Source organism: Rhinolophus ferrumequinum, chromosome 9, assembly GCF_004115265.2.
Source record: "Rhinolophus ferrumequinum isolate MPI-CBG mRhiFer1 chromosome 9, mRhiFer1_v1.p, whole genome shotgun sequence".
Lineage (NCBI taxonomy): Eukaryota > Metazoa > Chordata > Mammalia > Chiroptera > Rhinolophidae > Rhinolophus > Rhinolophus ferrumequinum.
This window is the reverse complement of record NC_046292.1, coordinates 40,900,075-40,920,189: the sequence shown is the minus strand read 5'-3', so window position 1 is coordinate 40,920,189 and position 20,115 is coordinate 40,900,075. Positions and strand designations below refer to the sequence as shown.

Genomic DNA, 20,115 nt, shown 5'->3' with positions numbered 1-20,115 from the left:
AGATGGGAAGCACCCCTAAATATTTGTTGAATAAGTGAGAGACAAATATGCACAATTATCAGGAGTCCTAGCACAGGAACCAGCCAGTCTGGACCCATCTAGCTGCTGCACCTCGCTGTGTGACCTTGGGCAACTCATTTAATCTGTGCCTCAGTTTAGTCATTTGTAAAAAGCAGTGAATACCACTGCCTTCAGAGAGTTAAACAGGAGCTAACACGTAAAGGAATCATAATAGTGTTTAGCATATATGTAGGTACTAAATAACTGTTGTTGCTGTTAGTATTATTTCAGAAAAGGGCTCTGCTGCTAAAACATAGGGTTGTAATATTAGGTGTAAGTCATAGTGCTAAGCTGAGAATCTAATCCTCAGAAAGGCCCTCGTCTTCCAGGTGATGTGGAATGTCAGAAAGGAGAGCGTTTGAAAGTCAGGGAGACTGCTGTTTAATTGCCAACTCTGTCGTTTACTAGCTGTGTGACTTTGGACACATTCTAGAAGCCTTCTGAAGCTTCTTTTTCTCATTTGAAGAGCGGACATCATAAAACTACATCTCATGGCTTTTGTGAAGTCCAAATAAGAGTAGTAAAGGAAAACAGAAGTAAAGTTGATAGTACATATTAGGCACTTCACAATGATACTTCCTTTCCCCTAGCCCAATACCCTTCCAGAAATATTTTCATATATTTCTCTCTCTGGAGTATTTCAAATCTATCTGCCTAAGTTCTGTATTTTAGGCTATGGATGGTTTAACCATATTTAGGTAAAAATAATGTGAAACAGGTGAAATACCACCTTTAATTTTCTAAAAAGAGAAAGTTAACTAAACAAAAACATGTAGAGTTGGCTAAGAGTTCCAAGGATTGGAACAATCAAAGCTTCTTTTGTTATGGATAATAAAATAATTGCTTGTCTCTGCCTCTCAAACTCCTATTCAGCTTTTAAGTCCCTCTTAAAAGCTGTTTCCTCCTCTATGTGACCTTGATCATCCTGGACAGACAGTGGTCCCTCCTCTGTGGTCCCATGGCATTCAGTGATTACCTTGTCATGTTTCTTTGTGGCCTCTGTGGAAAGATACAAAGGCAGTAGGATGAGCAGGGTAAAAACTGAATAAAACCTGCTTCACAGGAATAAGTGGACAATTGTAGAGCACCTGGTATCCAGTAGAAATTAAATGTCAGTTAACTTCCTTCTTCTTCTTCCTTTCTCCATCTCATTCTTCATATTAGTGGAAGTGATGTACTATTAGCTGTGATGAATTGAATGCACACTCTACCAGACATTTAGCATACATTAGCTTTCAACCTCACGACAATTTTACAAATGCAGAAACTGAAGTGCAGAAAAATTAAGTAACTTGCCTATAATCACAGCTGGATTTTTTTGACACAAATATGGATTCTTTCCCTTTACACCACCCTGCAGTTTCTATTTCCCCCCTATTGAACGTGTGTCTTCCTGTAGCTTATAAATACAAGCTCTCTAACAAGTCAAACTAAAACTTAAAGGAATAATAAGCCCTAAGATTGTACTATAGCTCCTAAGCCTATGTAAAGCCTACACGTATTTGGAATATCTGGTTGCAAAATCCCCAGGAAAAAGGAAAAGAAGTAGTTGAGAAATTCCACATTTTGGAAATCTGTGCAGAAATATTCACACACATATACAAAAATATGTGTACAAGGATGTTCATTGTTGTATTTGTTTATAAGCAAAAAAGGGGGGAATGATCTAATTATCTTTCAATAGGAAATAGTTATATACTTATCATAATAATAAATTATCTTATAGTTATACTACAGAAGAGTCGGCACATAGTAGAAGGGCCAGATAGTAAATATTTTAGGCTGTAAGTCTCTGTTGCAACTACTCAACTCTGCCATTGTAGGGCAAAAGCTGTGTTTCCATAAGACTTTTTTTTTTTTTTTTTTTTTTTTTTTTTTTTTTTTTACAAAAATAGACAGCAGGTTGAATTTGGCCTTCAGGCCATAGTTTGCTGACCTCTGTTATAGAACACTATGTTGCTTAGAAAGAGACAATAGAAAATATGGGAGGAAGTCTCCAAAATATATTACTCAAGTGAAAAAAGCAAGTACCAGCCACTGTGTGGTATGCTTGTATTTATGTGACCTGAGGATCTAATCCTCAGAAAAGCCTACCTATCTGTAATGCAGAACATTATGTATTATAGGCATATTATAGTGTTATAGGCATATTTCCAAACAACGTATATTGTCAATGCGTTCTTACGTGATCTGGAAGTACCTACGCCACACTGTTGATGAGTGTCCGCTCTAGGGAGGACAATGAGACAGGGTGAAGGGGTGAGGTGCAGGTCGGGGACGGTGAAGGAAGACTTTCAGTTTATACCTCAAACACGTATGACTTCTGTAGCAATAAATAAAGATGAAAAACTAGGAAATGCTTAAATTACAAAAAAACATATCAGGAAAGTCCTCTTAGATCTTGAGATGAATAGAAGAGCCATCAAAATGTCAGCTGTTCGGAGTGGAGGAGAGGCCATTCTGTTGGTTTCAGTGTCTAGTGTGGGCAAGCAAAGTATATTTGAAAGGCTCCTGATTGAATCACATGACAGCAGGTTGTGGTCTGTGATCTGTTTGCCATTAAGAAGGTAATTATTTTTTAAGCCAATACCCCAAAATTTTATGCTTCTCCTATGTTCACCCCACAGTCACGTTCAAAATCTACAATAATCGCCTTTTATTGGTGTAAGGATGCTGAATCGCATCCCCCTGACATTCATATGTTGAAATCCTGACCCCCAAAACCTCAGTATTTTGGGGATAGGATCTTTACAGAGGTAATTAAGTTAAAATGAGGTCATTAGCAATGGCCCTAAGCCAATCTGAGTGGTGTCCTTCTAAAAAGAGACAAGTTGGACCCAGACACATTCAGTGGGAAGACCGCGTGAAGGCACAGAGAGAAGATGGCCATCTACTAGCCAACGAGAGACGCCTCCAAGCAGCCAGCATGGCTGATACCTGAGCTCAGATTTTTAGCCTCCAGAACTATGAGAAAATTAATTTCTATTGCTTAAGCCACTCAGTTTGTGGCACTTCGTTATGGCAGCCCAAGAAAACTCGTACTTTTGGTGTGAAAGAAAACAGAATTTGATCAATCTTTCCTAAGTGTGCACCTCCATGGACTTACAGGGTTCTATCCTATCTGGTAGGTGGGCTGTGATGAAGCCCTCATGAATGACAGCTGCATTTCACCTGACCCTGAGTGGGCTGCAACATGGCCAGGTCACTGTGCGATGATGCCTACATCTCCCTGTTTCCTCATCTGTAAAGAGCTAATTGATCATATTGATTTGTTCCAATTCAACCAGTACTCCATGAGAGGCGATTATAGGAAGTGCTCCGGCATCAGGGCTCAGCTGATGAAAAAGATGAGTCAAAAGCAGTCTCTACCTTCAAAGAGTTTATAGTCAAGTTAAGAGACAAGACTCAAGGCAAAGACAAAGTACCAGGGAACTAATAATACCGAGTGTCACTATGAGCTTGGCCCTGCGCTGGGTGCTGGAGAAGAAGAGATGATAAAGAGTTCTTAACTGGGGCAGAAGGACATTGCGACAGATGTCCTAGCCCTGTTGGATAAGTGCTGGAAGGGTGGGACACACAAGGGACTCTGTATATGTAACTTCAAGAAGAGGGGAGGATATGTCAAGAAGAGCATGTGGAGGAGGTGATGCCTAAGTGTCTTAGTCAGCTCGGGCTGTCGTAACAAAATACCCAGAATGGGTGAATCAAAGAATAGATATTTATTTTCTCACAGTTCTGGAGGTTAGATGTCCAGATCCAGGTGCCATCCAGGTTGGTTGCTGGTAGGCCTCTTCATGGGTTGCAGAAGGCTGTGTCTCCACAGGCCTCTTCTCTGCATGTGGTGCAAGAGATTTCTGGGATCTCTTCCGCTTCTTACTAAGACTGGAGTCTTGGATGAGGGCCCCACCCTATGACCTCATTTAGCTTTAATTACCCCCTTAAAGGCCGTGTCTCCAAATACAATCCCATGGATGTTAGGGCTTCAACATATGAGTTTCAGGGGGTCAAAATTCAATTCATGACACTAGGTAAGAAGTTAGGTTAGGAACATGGGGAAGGACATTTCAGAAAGAAGGAATTAAGTCTCAGAACAAACCAGTGTGATGTGTTCAAGGAACTGAAATTGATCATAGCATGTATGATGAAGAAAGTTAGAATCAAGGCTGATTGAATCACAACAGGTAAAGAAACTGTTGCCTGGGAGGTGTGAGTAAGCACTGGTAAAGTGGAGAGGCAAGCCCCTCTCCGTGTTACCCCAAATCCATTTTCTTTGCACTGTATTATACTGTTAGCCCTGCTTATACCAGCAAGTACAGTCTAAGGCCGAATGTGAACAGGGCTATCGGGAAGTGCACTTGGGTCAGAGAAACGCTGTCTTCTGGGGAATCAGGGAAGCCTTCACAGAAGATGTGGCTTCTTAAATGGGCCTTGGAAATGGAATGGAGGTGAGAGGAGTGATCAGTACAAGGGGAAGGGATGAAAGGAGAGCAGGACTCTCAGAGACGCAGAAGAGAAAACGTAAGTTCTGTCACGTAGCCAGGACTGGGCAAGACCCTGTTATGGGCTGAATGTTTGTGACCCCCCAAGTTTCATGTGTGAAAATCCTACCCCCTAATGTGATAATATTAGGAGGTAGGGATCCTCGGAAGGTGCTTAGATCATGCGGGGGGAACCCTCATGAATGGTATCAATGCTGTCATAAAGGAGACCCCACAGAGCACCTTGTGTGAGGGTACAAGGAGGCCTGAACGGCAGCCCTCACCTCACTATTGGACTTCCATCCCCCAGACTTGTGAGAACTACATTTCTGTTGTGTATAAGCCACGAAGTGTGCAGTATTTTCTTACAGCAGCCTGATCTAAGACGTCACCTTAGGGGGACAGTGACAGCTGCCTTGTAGGAAGCCCTCCAGAGGAACCCTCCAAAAAGACCCTCTTCTGTCCCCAAAACGAGTGTTCATGATTGAAGAGAAATCATTGCCTGCCCACAAATGGCCAACAGGCAGTGACTCACCCCGCGGCTGCCCTCTCTGATCCTGGAATTGCGTCGTACTGGCTGCAGGCGTCGTCCACGGCCCTGACGTCTTCACAGTCTTCCTCATCGGAGCCGTCAAGACAGTCGTTGTCTCCATTACACAAGAGGTGGCGTTTCAGGCAACGACCTGAGAGAGGAGTGGCTGTGGCTGCTTCTAGAGCCCCCCGGACTCCCTCTCCCTTAGGACCCGCGTGCATAGTCACCATGTCTGTTCCACCTTTGAAATGCCCCTCAGTCCTCTCCATCCTCTTTCATCCTCTTTTCATCCTCATTGCCTCTGCCCTCTTTCTAGCCTTGCTGTTTCCCACCTACAGCCCCCGAACTCCAACCCTGCCCCCAGTTCCCCTCCAAAACCTAAGCTCTGCATTGCAGTCCCCGGGATCTTTCTAAAATGCCAGTCTTGTCCTGTCATCACCCTGCTTTTTATCCTCCAGTGGCTTCCCATTCCTCTTCTTCTAAATGCTACCGTCTGGCCCCCAGTGACATACCTGGCCCGTTCCCTTCTTCTCTTCCCAAAGCTCAAACCCACAATTATTCTGGACTGATTGCAAGTCCCTAAATCCCCATGCTTTTACACATTCTTTTCCCTAGAAACTTTTTTCTTTTCTAAATCTCAGCACAAGTACCATTTTGAAGCCTGCTGTGACTCCCCAAAGCAGAGTTAGGCACCTCTTGCGAACGAGTCCCATTGGACCATGTACTAATGCCCAGTACACTGGCTGTCACACGATATTGTCATTGACTCCTTATGAGTCTCTCTCCCAAAGAGACTAGGAGTACCTTGAGGTCAGGCACATTATTTTTTCATCTCTATATCACTAGCAGGTAGCATACTGCCAGGCACATAGTATGTGCCAAATTTAATATTTATTCAATGAAAGAATGAATGAGTGAATTATATCTTTTCTAAATGAATCAATATTGTTCTACAAACTTGCATCAGAGTTACTTGGGCTGTTGGCTTGGCTTAAAATGCAGATTCCTGGGCCCCATCCCAAACCTACAGATGACAACTTCTAGGGGAAATGCTCAGGAGTGTGCCTTTTAACAAGCTCCCCAGGGAAGTGTTTTGCATGCTACATTTGACAAGCACAGCTGTTATCCGGCTGGAATGCTACTCACCTGTCTCCTTACACTGGAAATCCTGTCCACACTGTGCTTGCTTTGCACAAGCTGAGGGACTGTGGCAACTGACTTCATCCCAGATATCACCACTGCAGATGGTTCCCCCAAACTTGTTTGGCTGCAGGAGGCTCCGGTATCGGTACTAAATCAGATTTTGAACCAGACACATTCATTGTGTATCAATCAATCAAGATTGTGTGCAGGCAGGTCTCAGCTCAACATAAGGAGTAACTGTCTAATGATTGAGAGCTGCCTAAAAGGCTGTCTTTTGAAGGGATGCGTGTGATGTTCAAGCAGGGGTGGCCCCATCACCAGCTGCAATATTGAATAATATTGAATAAGGCCTGCAAGCTTAAAGGAAAGGCTTGAACAGATGTTTTTAAGGTCTTCCTGCTTGCTAGAAAGAACCCTCTTCCCCCCTTCCTCAACCAGTTAGTTCCTATTCATCCTTCAAGATTTGTGGTTTACCTTCTCTGAAAGCCTTTCCTAACTAAGCAACATATTCTATAGTTCCCTGCACATCCCTCTCTTCCTAGAACTTGTCATCTAAGGTTGTGATGGACTGTCTGCTCATGTGTATACCTTTGTCATTAGTTTAGGAACAATTTGCACACGGGGCTAGGGGTGGTGAAGGAAGGACCATGTTTCGTTTGGGTTCCTACACTTGACTCGTGATCCATAGTCAGGTACACTGCAGGCACTTTTAGAAAAAGTTTGTTGCTTTTCTTTTGCAGCATGACTTCTGGGCTGGCATCCGCTCTTTCCTTGGGACACATTTCTTTTTTATTTGTTTATTTATTATTATTATTATTATTTTTTAAATTTATTGGGGTGCCAATTGTTAGTGAAATTACATAGATTTCAGGTGTACAATTCTGCATTACATCATCTATAAATCCCATTGTGTGTTCACCACCCGGAGTCAGTTCTCCCTCCATCACCATAGATTTGATCCCCCTTTACCCTCATCTCCTACCCCTCACCCCCCTTACCCTCTGGTAACCACTAAACTATTGTCTGTGTCTCTGAGTTCATGGATGGATCTTGAGAGTATAATGCTAAGCGAAACGAGTCAGACAGAAAAAGCAGAGAACCATATGATTTCACTGATATGTGGGATATAAACCAAAAACAACAAAAGAACAAGACAAACAAATGAGAAACAAGAACTCATGGACATATTTCACATGGTTCAATGGGGATGAGCTCACTCCCTCCATCACAGGGATGTGTGGGCGTAAAGCATGCTGGGCAACCAGAGCACCAGGTCTGCCAAGTTGCAGTGATTGGTTCAGGGATTGGTTCATGGCTCTGCCTTAGGGCAGAGTTCTCTCTGAGGATTTTCTTTCAGAACTATTGGGAAAGACAGTTTCTTTGTACTAAAGTTGCTGGCAACTGTGGACATGAAGTGGTCATCTTGCCTAATATGTAGAAAGAGCTCATCCAAGAGATAGGGAGACAAAGAGAGCTCTGAAGACATCATCTGAGGTCCGGGGTCTAACTCTGACAGCAGACGAACCAATACTTGTTGAATAACAGAAAGAATAAAAATGCATATTATTCTTGGAGCTCTGTGGTCTCATGATACTGTAGAAAGAGGAAGCTAAACACTAGGATATCCAGAGATATTTAATTCCCATCCCTGCCTTCAAGAATCTAAGAGTCTAGTTGAGAAGATAAAATATATAACAATACAAAACATGCTATATGGAGAGCTCCAAACCAAATGTCCAATAAGGCAATGTGTAGTCCCAGATTCTCTGCTTTTTCTGACCTTGGATCAGCCTTCTGGCTCTTCCTTCAAGAATGTTAAAAAATATGCACAGCAAGAGATATGAGTTCCTGACCTGAATCTATTCTTACATGCTGCGTAAAGTATCAGTGTTTGGTACTCAGTGCCTCAGTTTCCAAATCTGTAGAATGTGGTGGTTGACCAAGCTGACCTCACTAAATACAATTATTAAATATTGTTTCACTTGTGTCCTACATTTGAAAAGAGCATGAGCATGAGAATTAGACTGACACGGGTTCAGATCCCAGGTTCACTTACCAACTGTCCACGAGTAAGTTACTTACCTTTTCTGAGCTTCTGTTCTCTAATATGTAAAATGGACGTAAAGGGTTTTATGAGAACTAAGTGAGAGAAGGTCTGAGGAAGACCTTGGCCCTGGACCTGGCATACCATTGGTGCTCAGTAAACAGAAGTGGTTCCACACCATTATTCATGTGGTCTCTTCCAGATGATTCAGTGGGTGAGAGGGGCAGGGCAGCCGCCCCTCTCTGGCCCACTTAACTACTCGTTAGCTTAGAGGCTTAGGTAGCAAAAAGGTAAAGATCAAACCTGTCAATTTGCCTTCCCTGCCTTTCAGTTAATAGCAACAGTAAGCGATTAGTAAACTCTGGGGGAAGAGGTTATAATTAATGATCGATTTGGGAATATGAGGATATTTTAATTTTCTACCCACATCTTACCCCCAAAATATAGTAAATGAAGGCGTGCTCGGCATATGAAAATGAAGCCAATTCTCTTTCTTACGTCTTTACAAAGTTCATCAGCGTTTTGAGACCTGCCTTCACCAACGCAGTGATAAGGTAGCTATCATTTACTGAGCGCTGACTATCATCCAAACACTTCACATTCTTCATCTCGTTTAATCCTTAGGAGTTTGGGAGTCTATGTACTATTATGAATCCTGTTTGAAACTGGGTTGGAATTCCAGTTCTTCCACTTACAACACACTATGTATCACTGGGTAAATTACGTAACAGCTCTGACCCTCAGTATTCTCATCTATAAAATGAGAGCTGTCTGAGAGTCTTGTGAAGGTTAGTGTCAACACATGTAAAGAAATTAGCACTTTGCCTGGTTGCTGGCGTGTACTCAACAATCATAGTTACCAATATCATCATCACTCTTGCAGCCAGCTCTTAGGCTACTCCAGAAGGATTTATGACGGAGTAGGAATTGGACTAGGTGATCCCTAACATCCTTATTACTCTCCATATAGTTCAGGGAGAAGGCGTAGAGTGAAGTGGTGAGGCACACGGGCATTTTGGAATCACACTGACCAAGTTTGAAATCTAGGCTCTGCCACTTTCTTAATGGGTGACCCAAGCAAAGGGAATGATGCTGTCTGCCACTTACAGTTGGCTGTGAAAGTCAAATAAGACAATTTATTTAAAGCATTAGCACAGTGCCTGATATGTAGAAATCATTTAATAAATGGTAACTGTCGATGCCATTATCGTCCTTCCTGTGGTTCCGACACTTGGAATGATGGCGCGAACATGAGGTTTGTTCCCACCGGTTCCCTATTTTCTAGGTTGTGATCAAATAAAGAAGACACTGTGTTGCAGAAAGGTTAGTGCAGACATTCCCTTAGGGACTTCTCCGTGCTATCACCTGCGGTTGGTATCATTAAGATGTAATTTTCTTTTTTAGCTAGTAGATAATGTTTCTTTCCAAAAATGCACATCTTTGTGTGATTTTGAGAGGAAGAAACATATTAACAAAAAGAAACTAGAGTGTCTTTCACTTAAATGACAGGATTTAATTATTTTAAGTATTACTTTAAAGACACATGTATCTTTTTGAGTCATTAAGGAAATTATTCAATTCTGATTTAAACTGTGAGTCAGTCACCTGTGCTATCTGCTATCTAAACTCTAACACATACAACGAATGTAGTTGCGGATATAAATAGGCTGAATAATGGCCATGCAAAGAAATCGAGTCCTAAGCCTTGAAAGTTGTAAATGTTACCTTATTTGGAAAAAGGATCTTTGCAGACATTATTAAGGCTTTTGAGATGAGATTACTCTGGATTAGCAAGGTAGGCCATTAATGTCATTACAGCGTCCTTATAAGAGGAAGGCAGAGGGAGATGTCACACAGACACAGAGGAGGCATACAGAGGAGGAAGAGGCCCTGTGGGCACAGAGGCAGAGATTGGAGTGACGCAGCCACACAGCAAAGTTTGCCGACAGCCACCGTGTGGCCCTGGGCGCTGGAAGAGGCAAAGAACACATTCTTCTCTAGAACCTCCAGAGGGAGAGTGGCCCTGCCAACACCTTAATTTCAGACATCTGACCTCCAGAACTGTGAAAGAATAAATTTCTGTTGTTTTAAGCCACTCAGTTTGTGGCAATTTGTTACAGCAGACTCAGAAAACTAATACAGGATGTCAAAGCACAATGATGATTTGAGGCCCAGATTTAGAACAGGGGCAGTCCAGGATTCTTTGGCGTATCTCAGAGATAGGAGAGGCAAAATAATGAATTTCAGGCTTTGAAGTTGAAGAAACTAGGTACAACTTGTGTTTCCACCACTCTGTGGTTTTGAACAGCTCCTCAAACATTCACAGGTCAGTTGCACATCTAACTGAAGAATGAGTCTGGAGTTAGAAGGACCATCAGCTAACTCTGCAAAAGCTCAGGTGAGAGAAGAGCAAGGCTTGATTCAAAGCATTGGAGAGGAGGGCACAGATAGTAATTGTAAAAACAGCTAACATCTGCCGGATGTCATGAAAAACGCTTTGCGTGCATTACTCATTTAACGCTTACAATAACTCTATGATGTAAGCACTGTTACTAGTCCCATTTATAGATAAGGAATCGAACACACAGCGAGGATAAAAAAAATATGCTCAAAGTAACAGCAAATAGGATGCAAAGCCAGAATCTAAACCACAGAATCAGAGCTTAAACATTTAAACTTGACGGTAAGGTGCCAATAGAGAAGGTTCAGGCAGTGGTCCCGTAGCTACAGGAGGTGGGAGCCTGGATCCATCCCACCCTGGGTGCGTCCAGTGTGTTGTCTCGACAGAGTTTAAAACTAATAAAACAGAATAGAAGTTAGTCTGCTTTTTCTTATCACCATGAGCCGGTGATTCTGAACGAAGTCAGAAATGTAATATTCCTCCCTGCCAGAACGGTCCTGAGGAATGCTGCCAACCTCCCCCTTCCTTTGGTATACCACTGCGCTAAGCCGCCATTTGGGATCACGCAAAACCACTTAGCTGTGCAAGATAGACAGACAGACATTTGTTCATTAGGTTTGTCCGCCTTTTTAATCCATGAATATAGAATCCTCAGGAACCCCCTCTGTGGCATGCTTTCGTTTATCTCAGCTTACCATAGGCCATGGGCAGCTACGCATTTTGTTACTAAGTCATTAGCCTCTCCAGATGACCTTCATTAGAAGGCGAGAGAGGCCCAGGACCCAGAGAGGCCATCAGGGATCAGTGTGCCCCTATCCAAATGGCCACTTTTCTGCGTATCAGCCATAACACACACCTCTTTTGCAGTCTCACCCCATAATGCCCTACAACAAAACCAGGGGAGGCAGAAAAAGTTCCTCCATCCATGTGTCCATGACTTCCAGGTACCTATTTCTAGATCCAGTTTCTCCCCAGACCTCCAGATTGATAGACCTGGCTGCTTATCTCCATTCGAATGCCAAGTATATGATTCAAATATTAAATTCCCCCAAACGGGTCATAAATGTCTTACCTTTTTGTCCTGGCATGGAAAGCAATCTGTCCACTCGGACCAGTTGCTCAGCTGGCAGGTAAGTGCTGTGGAGGTGAAACTCTCAGCAGCCCGACTTGTTCTCCTAAAGAGAAGACAGACTCCTGTTTCAAATTTAAAATTTTTTATTATGATGATTTTTATTTTTGCTATTAAAAATTCAGAAAGGTCTTTTAATATGAAGGTATCTTAATATGAAAACAGATGCTGAATTTTTTCCAGGTTTATTGACGTGTGACTGACAAAAAATTATATATATTTAAAGGATACAATGTAATGGTTTGATATACATTGTGAAATGTTTACCATAATCAAGCTAATTAACATATCCATTACTTCACATAGTTACCCTTTTTGAGGGAGTGAGAACACTTAAAATCAACTCTTTTAGTACATTTCAAGTATACAATACAGTATTATTAACTATTGTCATCTCACTGTGCATTACATCTCCAGAACTTACTCATCATATAACCCAAAATTTGTACTCCAACCTCTCCCCATGTTCCCCACTTCTCAGCCCCGTGTAACCACCTACTCTCTGGTTCTATGACTTCAACCTTTTTAGATTCCACATATGAGAGAGATCATGCAGTGTTGTTTTCTCTGTCTAGCTTATTTCACTTTGCATAATGTCCTCCAGTTTCGTCCATGTTGTCACAATTGGCAGGATTTCCTTCTTTTTTTCTTATGTTCATGGCTGAACATAAGCTGAATTTTCTAATCTGTAAACTTTGCCCATTGATTTGGGCACCTGGGTACCTGTAGCAGCAGAACTCAAGGTAATATCACAAAGATATTCCCTTAGCCTTTAAGTTATCTGGAGGTGGGAGTGGAGATAGAAGAGGGGGACGCACAATTATTCTTACTTGGAAGGCTCGGCGGTAGGGATACTTTCAACACTTGAATGGTTTTGCCTTCCTTCTTAAGAATTACATGTGCTGTTTTTAAAACAAACAATATATGGCCGAGTGCCCTTTCTTTTTTTCCAATTTCCTTTATTGTGGTGAAATACAGATAATACAAAATGCAGTGCCTTAACTATTTTTAAGTGTGTAGTGCAGTGGCATTAAGTACGTTCACATTGTTGTGCAACCATCACTACCATCCATGTCCAGAACTCTTTCCCTGCATCAGTTATGATATACAAAATGTAAGTAAAGAAAACAGCTGTGCGCATACAGTTAATCACGGTTTTAGGAAATAAAGAATGAAAATGTATTGTGTTCCTACTGTACGCAGGTATGATGCTAGAGGATTGATATAAAAACCTCTCTTTTAATCCTATATGAATGTTACATTGATCAAATTATTCTAGTTTTAGAGAAACAAGGACTGAGGAGGCCTAACATTTTTTGAAGAGCCAGAGTAACAGAAAGCCCAGTGGTTAAGAACACAGGGTCTGGGGTGAGAAGCTTGAGTTTGAATCTTAGCCATGTGCTAACTTTGAAAATTTAAACAAAGTACTTAACATCTCTGGGCTACAGCATTTCCCATCTGTAAAACTATGTTAAAAATAACATTACCTAGCATTACTGAAAGCACGTTAAAATGCTTATGCAGTATTTATGAAAGGTTGGCTTTTATTATTACACTCTAGGGCATTACATGGATGATCTCATTTAATCTCTGTAATGATCCTAGGAGGTAAATGTTACCAGCCCAATTTTATATATAAGAAAGTTAAAATTCCTTAAAGCTTAGTAACCCCTGAAGCCTTAGCTCAAGGGTGACAGAGGCAGAATTTGAGCTAGTTGGTTTGATGACAAAGCCTATTTCCTGTTCCTCATCATGCTTGCCTGGCTCCAAACCTGAGCCTCTGCCCACAGCATCGCTGCTACTGCTGCAGTTTCAAAGCCTGGTCAGCCCACTGGGCAAAGTAGGAAGGTTATCTGTTCCCACCAGAACTGCCACAACCCATGATAGCCAGTGAGCCTCTGCTGTGATGAATGGCACAATTGTCTCCCTAGTGTGGGGGGGGTAAATGCTTTAAATTTCATGCTCCTTACGTCATGCACTGCTATTCGCAATGAATGACGACATCTAAGCAGAAACCCTAGATGAGGAGCCATGAGATAGTCAGGAAATGCTGGTCATCTTTAACACTGGTTCTCAAACTTGGGTCCCAGGACCTTTTTACACTCTCACACATTATTGAGGGCTTCAGAGAGGTTTTGATTAAGTGGGCTAAGTCTATCAATATTCACAGAATTCGAAATCAAAACTGAGAAAAATTTAAAATACGTATCTACTTAAAATTACAGTAACAAATCTATTACATGTTATCATATATAACATAATTTTTAGGAAAAATACCTTTCTAAGAATAATAATTAGTGGAAGGAGCATCATGGGTCTGTATTTTTGAAAATATCTTTAATGTCTGGTTTAGTAGAAAGCAGTGACATTCTCATTTCTGCTTCTTCATTCAATCTGTTGCTTTGGTTGACCTCTATGCAGAAAATCCTGCCTCATACATTTATGTAGTTGAAAAAGTTATATAGTTGAATATTTTAATAGTCTTTTCAGTTAACTGTGGTCGTGTTTCTTCGATACTATACCCAAACATGACAAACGGTCATTTCTTAAATATTAGTTCCAATGTGGAACCTGAAAGCATATCGGTGAAATTTTTGTACCTTGTGACATTAAATCTATTGGTACACTTTGAATGGATCTGATACCCATACATGATTTTTGTAACATCAGGCATTAGAAATTTGGAAAATAATGTTTCACTGAGTATACATGTCTTAAAAATATTAACACATTTTTATATAATATAAAAAGACAAATTTATTAAAATCTCCATTTAGCTCATCAAGGTCACGGTATTGGATGTTTTCCAAAATTTTAATTTTTGCTTTAAAGTTCTAATTGTGTCATTGGTAACAAATAACGTTATTTCATTTCTTTGTGAAGTGATAGGCTTTCTGTTCAATTTTGAGACAATGTCTGGGAAATATCTAAGCCTGAATAACTGTAGTGTGGCAGTTACCCTGTTGAATAAAAATGATGTTCCCAGAAAAAAGTGGCTACTTTGACTTACAACTCAAATGATTGCTTTTTCTTAAGATAGTCATCATTCGTCAGTGCAGCAGATGTTCTATACATTCTTCCCATTTTGACACGGAAGATTTAAATAACGTGTAAAGAAAGATTGAGGTTTAATAAAATTAATAATTCTTAGTGTTTCAGAAAGGACTTTCTTAAGCAAACTTAATTTCTTTCCTTAATTTCTTTCCAGGGTAGTTTAGTGCCACTACCCTGATTTGTACCAAGGCCACAGTAGTTTTATCTGCCATTATTTTTGCACCATCAGTGCAAATATAAACACAGTGAATAGAGCAAATGTTTTAGTATCACTGTGATATTGTTTTGAACTCACAGGACACCCCCCCCCAAAAAAAAGGTCTTAGGGACTCCCTGGGGTCTATAGATCACACTTTGAGAAACTCTGATCCATAAAATGATGCTAATAAAAACACTACCCTTACTATCCCTTTAAATAAAACTTCTGTGCTCAGCTCACAATATTCCTCTCTATCCCAGTTCCTTTCATGGCTCTGGAAGACCTCATCATCTCTATAAATGAGCCATCCAACACTCTGTCCTGTCAGTTGCTCCTTTTCCTCATTTCTGATGACCTTTTTCTTCATTCTACTACTTCCATGGTCACATCCCAGAACTTCGCACTTTCTGAATCAACTCCTCCTCCAAATCACTAATTCATGAGTCATCTGTGAATAGTGATTTGGGGCTCCACAACCTTTTCTCATCTTTCTTATGTGCTCAAGGATTCCCTTCTGTTTGGATCTTATTGGGGCGTTCATTCTCTTGACACCTAAGCTTTCTCTCTATCAGTAAGACTCCCTCCTATTTTTCATTTCTCTTTATAAGTAGTTTTGATTCCATGATCCATAATTTAAAAATCTAAATTATATCCTAAATTTCCGGACCCCACTATTCCCTTGATGACACCTACCTATAAAACCCAATCCTGAATGAATCCAGCTATCTACCTCTCTACCTAGTTAACTCAGAAATATCTTTCAATTTCATTGTAAATTTCAGTTCCAGGGAAACATTACTCAATACCCAGACTGCTTCGATATCTTCCTTCATATTATATGATTTGGTTAAGCTCTGCACACCTTCTTCGCAACACTTAATTAACTTAATTATCACACTTGTACTATATGTATAATTTCTGTTTTCTCCAGCAAATTGTAATGTTTTTTATGAAAGCAGGTACTATCTGTACATTTGCTACTGAAGTCATCGTGCCAGACCCAAGGAAGCTGCTCGATAAATGTTTAGGAAAGGAAAAAAATGAGGAAGGGAGGGAAGAAAGGAGAACAGGAGGGAGGGAGGGAAGCAAGAAAGAGGAAGAAAGGAAGGAGAAAGAATGATACCAATTTATGGAAATAGCATGACATTGTTTCGAGATTTCTTTGAACCTAATTTTCAATTGAAATCTAAATAATCCTGGTACCTAGATATTAAAGTGGCTTAAGGATTGGTCCATATGTCATTTTGCCAATAGCTTGTCCTAATAATAAAAAATTGAAGCATAGGAACATGAAGAAAGACAAGGGTTCTAATTATCAAAATGTGAGAGAGAAGATACAGGACAAAGGTTTTGGAGCAAAAAATGACTCCAGCATTAGTTCTGCGTCTCACTGTGGAATTGTCAAGATAATGTCACTGTAAACCCACAGAGACTGCATTATTATGTCAAAATGGAAGGAAACAGTATTAATGGATGGAAGCACAAGCTTACACAGAGCAGTGCTGTATTGTTGTAGTTTTAAAAGCTTTGTGACAGGATGTCTAGACAGAAGCACACTTAGTAATGCTGTCACTGAAGCAAGAGTACAGAAGGTACACGAGGACCATTCATTCACTCATTACAGGGTTCCAACCTGCTACCAGTATCAATATGACCAGCGTTTTCTCTTCTCATCCCAATGAATTTTTCAATGTAGTTTATTTTTTGTTGATTATAAAAGTAATACATTCTCATTAAAGAGAACATAGAAAAGATTATAAAAGAAAAAGATCGCCCCAAGTCCTACCACCATTAATATTTTGTTTTATTGCCTTTTCACTTTTTATTTTAAGAACATACGAGGTCATACTGGGTATTGCATTTTATATCCTGATTTTCCACTTGATAGTGTAGCAGGAATGTAAACTATTGATGATGGCTATCCATTGTTCCACTCCCCAAACATCAAACCATTAGATTATTGAGCACCCAGTTTTTCTGTATTCTGAGTTATTTACTGAAGATTTATCCTGTAGAATGAGATGGCTGACTTAAAGGACACAAGTGAGATTTTTAAAGCTTAGGACACATATGTTCAAATAGCTTTTCCAAAAGAATTGCATGATTTTTTTTTTCAATTACTTAAGGAACCATTAATAAATTTGTGGCCTAGGAAATCTTAGCAAACAGTTTTAAAGCATCTCCCAGCTACTGAAAACCTACTCAAGCAATAAGACATTTAATAAAGAGAACTGGGGTTCGGGAGTCTTTGATTCTAGTCTTCAGTTGGCATGTGCCTTTCTGTGCTACTATTCAATTTTATTTAACTATCTGGCTTTCAGTTTTTTTCCTCTGTAGAATCACACATGTTAATATAGTTCTATTGTAGGGTTTCTCAAAGTGTGCTCTGTGGAGCACCACTTCCTGAGATATGCACCCGAGATGGAGGAAGAAAACAAAAGTCACATAGTCAAATACATTTAGATAAGTTGCATACAACGTACTACTTTTGGATATTTTAAGTGCCCAACAACATATTAAAGGCTCTGAGAAGTTCTGCATCTTAATTAACTTAACCCAGCATTTACCCAGTTTTTTGAACACAGGTTGTTTCTTTTTTCATGTACTATCTGTAAGACTATGTAATCCAGTAAGGAAATACTGATGTAGCAGAAAAGGGTTTAGAGTCCACCAAACATGTATTTAAATCCAGTTTTTGCTACTTACTAAATTTCAATTTTCTTATAGCTAAAAAACAGGGATAAGAACCTGTGTTGAATATGGAGTGAGATCATGTATGGAAAGCCCCCAGCACAAGCCTAACATACGTGTTAGTTTCTTATCTCTAACCTTCTCAACCCCATACGTGCTCATCAAATCTCTCCATCGTCGTCAAAAACGTATTGAATGCCTACTCTTTATAGATCTGTGGACTAGTGTGATGCTTGCCATCTGCCTATTTAAATAGCGTAGCATATTGCACAAAGGGCATAAAACCTTGAGTTGAACATACAACTTCGGAGTCAAATGCTTGACCCCAGTATGTGGCCATCAGAGCGATTTCAATCACAAAATAATTAATTAGCTACCAATCTTAAACCAGAAGGTCAGAAGCCCCAATCCCAGTTATTGCCAGGGGGCCACCTAATAAATTGGCTGAGCTTATATTCAAAGCTGATTGTCACTAATTATATAATCTTGAGCCAACCCCATTCAGTTCCATGGAAATGACATCATGAAACTGAAGTCTTTGAAAGTGCTGAGTCTCCAGGGACCTCCATGTTGCTAAATCCAGTGGAATGTATTCTGCCTTGGTCTTACATGCCCTCCTTTAACCATTGCTTCCTTCTTGAAATCTTTCCTCTCTTGGACTTCTTCCGCATCACACTTCCTTGCTCCCTTCCTACCTCAATGGCCAGTTCTCTTTGACGTCTCTAAACACTGGAATTCCTCAGGGTACAGCTGTGCCTTTCTTCTTTTTCTGCTTTTTCTCACTCTTAACAAAGTGAGATCCATTTCCTGGGCTTCGCATATCATCTGTATTAATGCCTCCTAAATGTACATCTTCAACCTAAACCATTCCTCTGAAACCCTGTTTTGTTTATCCAGCTGCCCATTTTATATCCCCATTAGGTGCTTGCTTCTCAGGCATGGCAAACTTAATGGCTCCAAACCCAAACTCTTGATTTTCTCCTTTGTACCAGCTCCTCTCTCAGTTTTACCCACATCAGTAAGTGGAACTACCAAAACATGCAATTGCTGAAGCCAGACACATAGCAGTCTTTAATTCCTTCCTTTCTTTCCCTCGCCTCCCTCCTCCCCCTAACATCCAGTCTTTGAGAAACTTCTGTCAATTTTACCTTCAAAATTTATCTCAAATAGCTTCTCTGCTGCCTATCTCTACTGCCCTTGTCCTAATTGAAGGCACTGTTATCTCTCACCCAGGCATTGCTGTGACCTCCAATGGGCCAAGATTTTCCACTTCACCTTCCTCCGCTCCCTTCTCGGCACAGTCACCAGGATGACTTTTTAAAATTAGAAATCAGCTAATATCCCTTCTCGAGTTCCATTTCTTGGGCATCACGTGCCGTTTATATTAATGCCTCCAACCTAGTGTTTGACCCCTCTCCCATGTTTCCTTTTGGTTTCTTTGTGGTTTTATGACGTATAGACTAAAATCCAAATTCTTCATCATGGTGTCTTCGGTCGTCTGTGATCCGGGCCCTGGCCACCTTTTTGACATCCTCTCCTGGCACAATCCCTTGCTTTTAAGCTTCTCCCATCCTTCAGGTCCGCCAATGGGAAGAGCCATTTCCCACGGAGAACTCGAACGCATGCTGGTCTCTCCTCTGCTCATCCTGTGGTTTCTCCTTACCCTCCTTCATGTCTCAGCTTAAACCCCAGCCCCACAGAGAAATGCCGCCCCTCCCACCCAGCCAGCCTATCTTCAGATTGCTCTGATATCCTCTATCAACGGGCCCTCTTTGTTTCCTTCCTAACATTTATTACAATTTTTGCTAAAACATTTTATTTACATGCTTATTGACTGACCCTATCAATGCACCATAAATGCCATGAGGGCAGGGTCAGGGTCATTATCTGTTTAGTTCACCACCTAGGACCTAGCATACCTGGAACATTTAATAAAATCTTACAGGAACCCTAACATTGAAAACATATGATATAACTTCTGCATTTTAATGGTAAGCTTTTATTTTTTATAAGCTCATGTTTACCGTTTGCTTATTATAAAGTCTTAATAGAAAAATGGGGTTGTCTGAGAAAAACATTTTAACACAATGGTGATGATATAAGATTTTATTTGGGGGGGAAAAAAGAGTGCCATTGTTAAAATTTTTTTAAAGTTTGAAATCACTGACCGATCTAGAAGATCCATGACAATTGGCACATTATAAATTTGTTCCAATTTTTGTCAACCATCAGAGAGAATGGAAATACCCCAAAATGGCAATAACAATCACGCAACACCATTGCCAACAGCTTTCACTGAATGCTTACTCAGGGCAAGGCATTGTTCTAAGTACTTTTCATGCATTTAATTCTTTCTCTTATATTCCTCCCATTTTATAGCTAAG

At 40.6% G+C, this 20,115-nt stretch overlaps 1 protein-coding gene across 1 annotated transcript in view; it reads right to left on the bottom strand.

The window, feature by feature from the left end:
* The window catches only part of C8A (complement C8 alpha chain), a 56,869-nt gene that overhangs the window by 35,287 nt on the left and 1,467 nt on the right, over positions 1-20,115 (bottom strand). Inside the window, exons 2-4 of the mRNA XM_033115431.1 lie at positions 11,731-11,833; positions 6,217-6,361; positions 5,074-5,221 (exon numbers count right to left, since the gene is read on the bottom strand). Coding sequence (XP_032971322.1) covers positions 5,074-5,221; positions 6,217-6,361; positions 11,731-11,833 — 396 coding nt within the window. The remainder of the gene's footprint in view (positions 1-5,073; positions 5,222-6,216; positions 6,362-11,730; positions 11,834-20,115) is intronic.